The sequence below is a fragment of the Palaemon carinicauda genome, chromosome 13 (genome assembly GCF_036898095.1).
Source record: "Palaemon carinicauda isolate YSFRI2023 chromosome 13, ASM3689809v2, whole genome shotgun sequence".
Classification (NCBI taxonomy): domain Eukaryota; kingdom Metazoa; phylum Arthropoda; class Malacostraca; order Decapoda; family Palaemonidae; genus Palaemon; species Palaemon carinicauda.
Window position 1 is genome coordinate 134,023,564 of NC_090737.1, and position 12,127 is coordinate 134,035,690.

A 12,127-nucleotide genomic window follows, 5' to 3' on the forward strand; every position below is an offset into this window, starting at 1 on the left:
AATGGACAGTGCAAATAAAGGGTAGAAAGAGAAACACGAAAGACCTCTAATATTTCATCACTACAAAAAGGAGTGAATCCTAAATTCGGTAGATCGAGAGTAGGCCTATTGTAAGACCTCTAATATTTCATCACTACAAAAAAGTGAATTCTAAAATCGGTAGATCGAGAGTAGGACTATTGTAGTTGAAAAATTCCAAAATACACTAAAAAATTATTAACCTAAAAGAAAACGTAAATTAAGCTACCTGCCCGCTCAATATTTCAAGAACTGTTAAGACAATAATATTTTGTAACAGTCTACAGCAAGAACAAGGCAACGACCTAATAATTAATTTCGGTAGCATCTCCCAAGGAACTGTTGACACAGAACAAGACGAGATGGAAGTTTCACTAAAAGCTTCCGTTACCCGAAGTGACAACAACTACAACAAATGTGACCGTTTCTAGTCCACTGCAGGACAAAGGCCTCAGACATGTCCTTATTCATGTCTGGGGTTTGGTTAGTTTTCATCATCACGTTGGCTAAGGGTCTTACACAAAGGTAAGGCAATCTATATAGACAGACAGACAGACCAACTGCGGATTGGTGAAGGACTGAGTAAGACACCTAATGCGATATTGGTGCACAAGCGATAAACAAATAAAAAGATAAATAAAACTAGAGGGGTGAAAACTTGCCCAGTTATCAGTGCATTTCCAGAAGAGATGGAGAAAAATGTTTTTCCGATGTAAGATAATGAACAAATCTCGTGGGTCGTTATGGTGTGTGTCGGGACCAAAGGATATCCGACTTCAAAGTAAAACTAGAGGGGCACTCAGTATAGCGAAGACCTCAGCCGTGGCAGCTTATTTCTTGACCTTAACATGTATTAATTGGCGTGGATTTTCAAAAATTCAAATGTAAATCAAGTTAAAAGTATGTGACAACGATATCCAAACTTATGGCTGATTACGTGAATTGGACATTTTGCTTGACCTTGACCTTCCAAAATTTAATGATTTCCAGCTTTTCGCATAAAAGTTAATCATTGCAAGTTTCATTACTCTACGATAAAAATGGTGGTCAGGAAGCTGTTCACAAACACAAAACAGGGTCGAAAACATAACCTCCTTCCGACTTACATAGGGGAGATAATTAGTTACATACGATAAGGAATTTTCAACATGTCGGGTATCCACGTCTAACGTAAAAAAACATCCTGGCTTCTCCTCTTATTTAGCTATACCGTACTACTAAACGCGCTGGGGAATAGATAATGGGTGGCCTTCTATGCAAACAATAATAGCAAAATATTATACAGACTCGGTCCAGAAATTACTCACATGAAGAGATTGTGTACAGAAAATCAGCTACAATAAAGGTTTGGAACGACGTCCATTTCACAAGCATCCGCGAAAGTTACTGACAATATTGACATGACTAAAATCTAGAAGGTATCCCACCAGACTCGAGAAAAATAGAGAATTTTTACGCCAGTTTCCTTCTCTGTTAACATAATGCAATTTAGCACTGTTTTGTCAAGGGAAACTATAGAAGGCTTGCAGTATATGAACACGTATAATGACTATTGTTTCTGTTTAATGTTGTTACTGTTCTTAAGATATTTTATTTTTCCTTGTTTCCTTTACTCACTGGGCTATTTTCTGGTTGGAGGCACTAAGCTTATAGCATCCTGCTTTTCCAACTAGGGTTTTAGCTTAGCAAGTAATAATAATAATAATAATAATAATAATAATAATGATAATAATAATAATAATTTGAAAGGAAGACGAAGCTAATTTACATTCGCCACCAATCTAAAAAACTTTAAAATACACATGAGAGTAAAGTAGCACATAGGTAAATGGGAATTCACAAACATAGCTATTACTGATTACAGATCCCCAACTTACATTTCGTCTTACAAACATTTGGATACAAACACAAATCAATCTGAAAAGAACAAAGATAAAAAAAATACTATAATAAAACATTATTATATTATCTAATACAGTAAGCAAAACAACATTTGTAAAAACCTGATATCTATTTCATATGAAACCAAACTAATTGTTGACTTTTATAGCAGAAAATCATAGTAATGGGACTCAAGTTAGGCCTAACCTAGGCCAAAATTTTAACAAAATTCGATTTACAAATATCTTCCTGAAACCTATTAAGTTTGTAAGTCGAGGACCTGTACAAGTTTCACAGTCTCTCAGAGGCTGGGTGCTAAGAACTGCCTGGCCAGAAGCTTAATCAATATGATCTATTCAATATAACGTTTTAAACATTCTCAAATTTCTGGACATTTGGTTCTGATGGTGATAAGAGAAAAAAAAAAAGTTAAAATTAGTTTGAAACTGGTGAAAATTGATGTATTCAATATATGTAACGTTTCAATTCTCAAATTTCAGGAAATTTGGTTCTAATGGTGATAAGAGAAAAAGGTGAAAATTGGTTTGAATCTGGTGATAATCCATCAATATTTGTAAAGATTTAATTCTCAAATTTCTGTAAATTTGATCCTGATGATGATAAGAGAAAAAAAAAGTGAAAATTGGTTTGAAAATGGTATAAATTGATCTATTCAAAATATGTAACGTTTTGATTCTCAAATTTCTGGAAATTTGATCCTGATGGTGATAAGAGAAAAAATATGAAAATTAGTTTGAAACTGGTGAAAACTGATCTATTCAATATATGTAACGTTTTAATTCTCAAATTTATGGAAATTTGGTTCTGATGGTGACAAGAAAAAAAAAATTGAAAATTGGATTGAATCTGGTGAAAATTTAGTTTTAATTTTCTCAAATTTCGGGAAATTTGGTCCTAATGGTGATAAGAGAAAAAAAGGTGAAAATTTGATTGAATTAGTGAAAATTACATTTGTTCACAGCAAGGAAATGAGAAGTAGGGTGGGCATTAACAATTGCAGATCATAAGTATTATCAAAGCAAATGAATTAACCAATTTGTGTACCATAACAAATCTATATTAAAAATAAAACGCAAAACAATATTAAGCCTAATATTTATACATCTAACACTTACAATTACCGTTATAGCAAGGCCCATAGCATTTATGGTTAAACTTTTGAATATAAACCATTATCTCTATCAACATTTCCTTACATGCTAATACAAGTTATACAACAATAATTAAAATCAACAGCATAAAATCATTTTATCTCTGACGAGTTTTATTTCTCATCCCTGCAAAACAACAAACTCACAAACTCTCCCAACTGTTCTGTTTTACGACCCCTACAAAATAAAAGCCAACAGCCATACAAATATCTCCTGTGTCTTCTTCATCTTCTTCTTCTACCCTTTGCAATGCAAAACAACCCTCTCGGTATCGGTAATTCAATTAATCAGCAGCTTAATTGAAAAGCTATAGTACAAAGAATATACTAGTATTTAACACTATCTATAATAAACAGGTTCAGTACGGAAAGTTTATGATATTAACTATTTCTTCAAGCCAAAAAGCAGATGCTACATATGGAAAGATTTCAAGCTTTTTCTTCTTCCTTCCTCCGCATCTCGACCGTCCATCATCTTGTTCACATCCTGTATCGTAGAGTATTTCAGGCTAAAACAACAGAGAGGAAAACTCCACTGGTTTTAGAAAAATAGAAGAGGAACTACATTTAGCGTCCAGATATTTCAAGGAAACAAGTCCATAAGGTATCACATGTACTATGGAGTCCTCCAAATACTGTAGTTCACAAAAAAAAATTGGAAAAACGAAAAATCGCATTGTTCAGAATGCGTCAAGCAGCACTTGTGATTTCCTGCTTACCTGGCTGAGTCGCACTGCCTGGTAAACAGATTTTAATTATTTTTTTTTTGTGTTTGCTTGTGATTCTGTTTTGTTGACGTATTTGTTGGTCTAAGATGACCAAACAGAAAACTTTCAAATGCTAGATATAAAAAACTCACGCGTAGCCGTGAATTAGACACGGCCAAAATGGCTTGGCTAAGACAAATATAGAGGATTGATGACCACTCGGACCAAATAATTGGCCCTGTTAGCTTTGTGAAATCTAATCCGGGTATCTTTTAGATAAGGATCACTGGCATTCAAATCAGACAGTGGAGCAGGTGATAATAGATCTTGAATTATCTGTGACTGGCTGACTTGGTAAACAAATGGTGTTTTGTATTAAAAAACGGTTCAAGTTACACTGTTAGAAAAAAACGTGATTTTAATCGGAAATTCTCCTTAAAATATATACTGTTCTTAACCATATTTCAGTAAAATACAGGCGACCGCAATTTTACCTTACTTTGTTATTATATTTTACGGGTTGGTGACCGTAATGTCACTCCTATACGTCAATATATCCGTTTTTAAAACTGTAAAAATCCTGGCATAATTGTTGCCAGACATTTACCGTTATTTTAATGCAAATTTTAAACAGTGTAGGATACTATATGACCAGCCTCCTCAATTTCTGCAGTTGTATCGATAATCACAGACTTGTGTCAGATACAAAAAAATTGAATAAAAGATTGAATACGATAAGAATAAAAGATTTACAGATTAAAACACCATTTGTATCTTTACTGGATCGACTTTCTGCGTCTTCAATACAAATTGTGTGAGAGACAAACTCAAGGGGACAGCTTCAATATCAGGATATTGCAAAACTGCTTCAATTATGCTGCAGAAGGCTTCAATTAAAATTTCAAAGCTAACTCCGTTTTCTATAAACTGCTTTGTTTAAGTTCCTATATTTCTCTAGAATGTTCTTTCTAAGACAGCAATATATTAAAAGTTAGAATATGAAATCTGTTTCATCCTTCAAGTGATAGTTAGTTTTCGTAGTCTTAAGAGTATTCTATGAGCACTATATAATAAATAATAAATAAAAACAATATTTTTTTTTCCTATTATTGCAGACTATCAACAGTGTAGAAATGTGTTTTAAAAGTGAGTATGTTCTTTGATTCCTTGCCCTAAGGAACACAGGTTCTGGTCGTGAAACTTTCAGTTCTCACAGATGAATGCTCCATGCTCCCGGCGTGAACTTTATTCCGGTACACGACGTTCGAGGAGTGTAACATCAAAATATTCTCCACTTACAGGCACCTTCTCAAATTCCGGTCTCTCCTATTACCAATTTATCGGCATTTCTTCCAATAATCAATTCTATTTCACCTTTCTTGACCAGGCATATTCACAGAGAAAATGCAACAACAGTTCTTTAAATATAACAGCTTTCCCAAAGATTGACGTCCACCCAAAAAACAAAACATTTCTTAATGTCCATCTTCAGTGTCTGAGTTTAACAGTCTCCCTATGACATCTTAAAGCTAAATGCCATATATGTCTATGTAATTAAAAATGCATACTGCATTAATGCAAAGTACTTGCCAGTACTGTTGATTTGCTGATGCAGTAAATCTAAGACCGGTGTCATTAAGCTCTCTTCGACCTTCTCAGGAAGAGCTAGCTGCCTTAAATACTCAAATTACTAATAGCTTCACAGGTCACCAAAAGAGGGTTCCTGCATCAGTGCTGGCATGGGAAAATATCATGGGGGCCAACCCATGTTAACCAAGCGCAGCGTATCTTGCAAAAGACCATCCATCCAAGTTGCTGGCTAATAGCAGAATCTGAGACTAGCTTGACAAGTCACACTGTACTTGCAAAAATTCAGTGATTCTGACTGGCGCCAGGCATTCCATCATAGCAGGTTTTGCCTATGCTTCAAGGGCAAAAGCACCAGGAATCGAAAATTGAAATGTGCACCTGTACATCTGTGCCAAACAAACTTCAGAGCTGTGTGTACATGTGTGACGACGTCATGTGGTCGGACTCACTCGGAGGGCGGAGAAGAACTTGGCCGGCACTTGTAGGAGTCACTTGTGGGCTTCCATGTGATCTAGGGACTTGCCCACAACTGGAACTAGGCCTCTGATTAAGTTGAGGAATTGGACTTGATCTCAGGGATGAGGATGGGATCGGACTTGACTTGGGCGATGACTGGTGAGGCGCAGGACTTGTCCTAGGATCAAGCGCTTCAGAAGGAGCTTTGGATGACATTCTCAAGTACGGAGTTGGTGCCAACTCAGTTGTGGGAGATGAACTCTGGTACTGAGCCCCAGAGGGTGACTGGTATGACATGTGCTGTGGGATGTTCGGAGGCGACGAAGACCTATTTGCTTGTGGTGAAGCTGCGAATTGGTATTGCTGGGAAGCCACAGGCGAAGGTTGTCCAATTGGGGTAGTCGCTAACTGAGGTGTAGGGTTGGGCGTGGGAGTTGGGGAGTAATAATGAGAAGCAATTGAAGTGGTAGGAGTAAGAGCCCTTGCTAGAGCATCACGTAGCATATCACGAAGCTCATTCCGGAGGCTGCTAACAATCTCCTTCCGCAGATAGTCCATCTCCTGTGGTGCAAGCAGGCACCCGGTTAAATTTCCTGGAAAGAAGAACAATAAACACTATCAGAATTTAGTTCTGTAAGTGCATGCACAAAAAAAAACATTGTAACATTACATGACCATCTACCTATATAAACCTAGTTTTTATAACACTATTAAGAGTTGACTAGATTTTGTATGTATATGAAGGATAAAATTGGTATTATTGTAGACCTCATGACTATAATAGAGCATTGCTTTGCAAGTTCATACCTTTGGCACAACTAAATGATACAGAAGAAACTGCTGGTTGTGCATCAGCAAAGTTATTAACTAAAGTGAACTTCCATTCTAAAACAACTTACCATGTATGGGAAATCTCAAAATCTTGGAGCTCACAGTTTGAGACCATGATTTATTTCTTGCATTCAAGAACATTTCTTTCACAATTTAAATAAATTATATAAAAGTTCTCACTTAAGCCCTGTCCACACGATCGAGCATGCCCGATGGGCAAACAGTGATACCAGACCACAATAGTTAGTAAGAATGAGGGTTGATGACGTCAGAAGCGGGAAAACCACAGACAGGGATCTGGCATCATACAGTGTTGCCAGATCCCTGCCTTTAGTTTTCTCGCTTCTGACGGCATCAACCCTCATTCTTACTAACTATTGTGGTCTGGTATCACTATTTGCCCGTCGGGCATGCTCGATCGTGTGGACAGGGCTTTACATACGTGACAGAAAAGGAAACAATCATGAGTTTGAAACTACTTCACTAACAGTTAACTCTATGGGAACCATTTCGTTATGCCTTAGTATGATGAAGATTATTATCACCCTGTACTTGCTATACTTATATCAAAGACAATATGTTTCATGATATTTGAAATGCTATCCAATCATTCTGAAATGAGCATTGACTTCTGAAATAGTGTCTCCAGTAAATCACCAATACACTGGGTCATTAGATTAGCTTAATCATTACATAAATTTATTCTATTAATGTACTATAATCTAAATGTATAGCAGCTACACTGTTAAAAATTTGCCGTAACAAACGGTAAAAATCCTGGAATTAATGTTGCCAGACATTTACAGTTTTAAGAACAATATTGACGTTAAAGCGTGATATTACGGTCATCACCCCGTAAAAGGTAAAATTACGGTCGCCTGTATTTTACTGAAATACCGCTGAGAACAGTATATTTTTTTCCGAGAAATTACAATTAAAATTACGGTTTTTTTTTAACAGTGTACCCTTAAGCTAAACGGAATTCATCTGAAAAAATAACACACTATAAGGATTATCATAAATCATATTGGGTTCCTTAACAAACCCAGTCTTATGCGCAGGCAACGGCCATCTAAAACATTGTTTCTTTCTTCAGCTAAAAAAAAACATATGGATGAGGGTGTGGGAACAACTGCATTCCCTGTGTTGCATGAGCCAGGGTTCTATATAATTGATATTATAATTAAGTGATGCAATATGCTAAAAAAAAACGTAAATGAACTCTATGTAAAAAAAAATTCTCTCAGCATTGTACACAGCAACTAGCAAATGCTTTTTCTGTAAGGTTGAGAGCAAGATGTAGAACAAACCATTCAATAAAAATTTTCTGTCAGGAAAGCAAGCAATGGTTATAACTGTATTTAGTAAACAAACGAAAGAAAATAAGGCAACATATGTCAGACCAAATAAGGTCTCTGTAAGGCGATTCTAATCTAAAAGATTGGGTTAGCATCAACAGGCGACAGTTTTTAATTGGCAAAGGGTTATAGATATAGTCGAATGTTGACAGTAGGCCTTGTGGAATAGATGAATGCAAGGATAGACTTGGGGGGGTTGGGGGGTTAAGGGGGGTATACGTACCGCAGGGTAGAAGCAGACTTTGTAGAGACAGAACACCCACCGTGGCTTTAAAGAGAAACAATGATCTATGCTAAAGTGTTTAATTTGCTAAGTTGCTGTATCTTATGCGTTTCGATCCCTTACACATTCCCTTTGGAAGACTTCTTTTCGTGTTATGGATTATCTTTTCGTGTTATGGATCATCTTTTCGTTTTATGGATTATCTTTTCGTGTTATGGATCATCTTTTCGTTTCATGGATTATCAAGAAAAAAATAACCATTGAAAACCTTAATGCCAATTATAGAGACAAGATGTTTCTGACCAACGATCAAAGCAAGACCTAAAATGGTTTGCAAAGTTCAGTTACATCAAGGCGGGTTTACACGGTCGAACGCGGTTCGACAGACAAGAGTTTAAACTGATGTTCGTGAGTGTAAACCAGGTATTTGGTTGTTGAACACGTTCGTCAAACGGTTCGAAGAAAGTATGTTCTCGCCTGACTTTTGTGGGCTGGGCTTCATTGTCCACAAACCTTATGCATTTGTGGCTGACTCCACCGATTCGAACTTTTTGATAAGTAGGTTTGACAACCGGGTTCGACGAACTGTTCGACCATGTAAACCCCGTTTTAGTTCATACACCTGGTTACAGTTCATGTTCGTTCATAATAACTCCGGAAAATAAACTCGAAGATTAATTACATTAGTTCATACACCCGGTTATAGTTCATGTTTGTTCACAATAAAACCGGAAATAAACTCGAAGATTAATTACATTAATTCATACACCCGATTATAGTTCATGTTTGTTCACAATAAAAGCGGAAATGAACTTTAAGATCAATTACATTAGTTCATACACCCGGTTATAGTTCCTGTTTGTTCACAATAAAAGCGGAAATGAACTTGAAGATCTATTACATTAGTTCATACACCCGATTATAGTTAGTGTAAGTTCACAATAACCCCGGAAGCAAACTCGAAGATTTATTACTTTAATTTATACACCCGATTATAGTTCACGTTTGTTCAAAATGATTCCGAAAATAAACTAGAAGATTTGTTACATTAGATCATACACCCGATAATAGTTCATGTTCGTTCACAATAACTCCGATAACAAACTAGAAGATTAGTTACAGAAGTCCATACACTCGATTATAGTTCATGTTCGTTCACAATAACTCCGAAAACAAACTCAGAGGGAAAAAAAAAAAACCTTTTAATCACGTTTGTTCACAATAACCGAGACCCGACGGGGGCCTCTGAAAATCAACTCCTTAGATCGGAACAAAAACATTCTCAACCTTCGTATCCAGTTCAACTATTCCGTCCTGAACTGAGGCCAAGCCACGCAACAGCTTCCTCATGCAAGGGTAAGTTGACCACACTGATTGATTAATCTCTCTCATCGAATGAAGCTTCCAGATTCTGCGAATATGATAGTGCTAAGCAAGAGGACAGTGGTCGATGGCATATGAAGGGAATGGCGATAAGGTGGAAGAGAACGTCCAAACTGAGATCATTAATTCAATGTCTAATTAACTTCCATTAATTTGTAGCTACTGTGCATGCAATCGTACAATATCAATGGCGCATTTAATATCTTATTAGGAACACGTGACATAAGGGGGCCAAATTCAATTGCAAAATTCACTCCGATTCGCAGAACAGACATCTATTTTGTAAAGTAACTTAAAGATGTGTTGGCTTTAAGACCATGGTCATTAAAATAGCATACTAATTAGATTTTAGATAGTTCTCAGCATTAATTACTGCCAGAGTTTTGCTCAGACAGCATCTATAACGATTACAACGTTTCAAGAAGGCTAAATATATCGTCAAATATTTGCTAAGATAGCATCTATAACGTTTAAAACGCTTCTAGAAGGGAAAAATTACAGCCAGATCTTTGCTCAGACAGGATCTACAACATTTACAACGCCATCAAAGGCTATATTTACTGCCAGATCTTTGTTCAGACAACATCTATAACATTTACAACGCTTCAAGAAGGCTAAATTTACTGCCATATCTTTGCTCAGACAGCATCTTCCATAAGGCTAAAATCACGGTCAGATCTTTGCTTAGTCAGCACCTTCCAGAGGGCAAAAATCACTGTCAGATCTTTGCTCAGACAGTATCTTCCAGAAGGCTAAAATCACTGTCAGATCTTTGCTCAGACAGTATCTTCCAGAAGGCTAAAATCACTGTCAGATCTTTGCTCAGACAGCACCTTCCAGAGGGCTAAAATCACTGTCAGATCTTTCCTCAGACAGCATCTTCCAAAAAGCTAAAATCCCTGTCAGATCTTTGCCAAGACAGCCTCTATAACGTTTACAATGCTTCCAGAAAGCTAAATTTACAGCAAGATGTGACCTATCAAATTTGGACATTATTTGTGAACAAATGTTAAAAAAACGAGGTATAAATTCCTATTTACAGAGACGAGAAAGTTTACTACCCATAATTTTTATGTACGTAAAGACACGGAACCATTAAATGCTATCGATCTATCCCTGGTTCGACCCAAATTTAGGATTAAATTTCTAATTCCATTTATTCCATATAAATAATTTTCACTCCTTCAAGTGACCGAGACAAAGGCTCCCTTGTGGGTTAAACTCCACGCTTTCCCGTTCTGGTTTCCTTAGGTATTGCAAAAACGTTTCCTGACGCCATTTAAAGGTTTAAAGGCCACTCATGAATGGCAGAGGCACGGGACAGTGGCGTTGCCCTAGCTAGCAGGACAATGCCTTAGAGACTGACCATATATAAATATAATCAGCACCCAAGCCCCATCTCCATCCAACTAGGACCAAGGAGGGCCAGGCAATGGCTGCTGATGCCCCAGTAGATAGACCTATATGCTTCCCATATTAAGTATAAGAATTTTAACAAAACAATAGGAAGAGAAATCAAAGAGAATAGTGTGCCCGAGTGTACCCTCAAGCAAGAGAACTCTAACCAAAGACAGTGGTTGACTATGGTGCAGAGGCTATGGCACTACCCAAGATTACAGAACAATGGTTTGATTTTGGAGTGTCCTCCTAGAAGAGCTGCTTATCATAGCTAAAATCTCTCTTCTACCATTACGAAGCAGAAAGTGGCCACTGAACAATTACAATGCAGTAGTTAACAACCCCTTGGGTCAAGAAGAATTGTTTGGTAATATTGGTGTTGTCACGTGTACGAGGACAGAGGAGAATATGTAAAGAATAGGCCAGACTATTCGATGTGCGTGTAGGCAAAGCGAAAACGAACCGTAACCAGACAGAAGGATTCAAAGGACCCCATAACTCTCAAGCAGTAGTATCTCAACGGGTGGCTGGTGCTCTGGCCAACCTACTAATTTTCTTATTTTATAAAAACCCAATTCATTCATAATTAATTTTCTTACTTTATAAATATTCAATTTAATCTTAACTAATTTTCTTATGTAAAAGATTCAATTTACTCATAACTAATTTTCTTGCTTTACACACATTCATTTTATTCATAGCTAATTTTCTTCATACAAACTCAATTCGATCATAAGTAATTTTCTTACTTTAAGCACACTCTTTTCTCTTCTGTTGTTTACCTGAGTCTATATTTAACCTGTTTCCTTTTACCACGTCCTATCTAACTTGAACTCCCCTGTATTTTGATCACATAAAGGTTAAGATTAAAGATGTCTGGTCTCAGTTTCAATTTCATCAGAATAGATGCTTACCAGAACGTCAGTCGGGCAAGCCCAACCCCCCACTGTGGTGGCCAAACAAAGCAGTATCCTCCCAAGTAAACAGCTGGGATCGATCTGTAGCCATGCAAATGCTAGGCGAACACGTTAAAATTGTACTAGCCAGGAGGTTAGTACATTAATTTACTCACTAAACATCCATCAATTTGTCCGTCCTTCTAATCCAAGCT

General features: G+C 36.8%; 1 protein-coding gene across 1 annotated transcript in view; it reads right to left on the minus strand.

Moving 5' to 3' along the window:
• Window positions 1–1,512: 1,512 nt before the first annotated feature.
• The window catches only part of LOC137651827 (transient-receptor-potential-like protein), a 57,823-nt gene continuing 47,208 nt past the window's right edge, over window positions 1,513–12,127 (minus strand). The window contains 1 exon segment of the mRNA XM_068385047.1: window positions 1,513–6,416. Within this exon segment, the coding sequence (XP_068241148.1) occupies window positions 5,770–6,416 (647 nt within the window). The 3' untranslated portion in view covers window positions 1,513–5,769.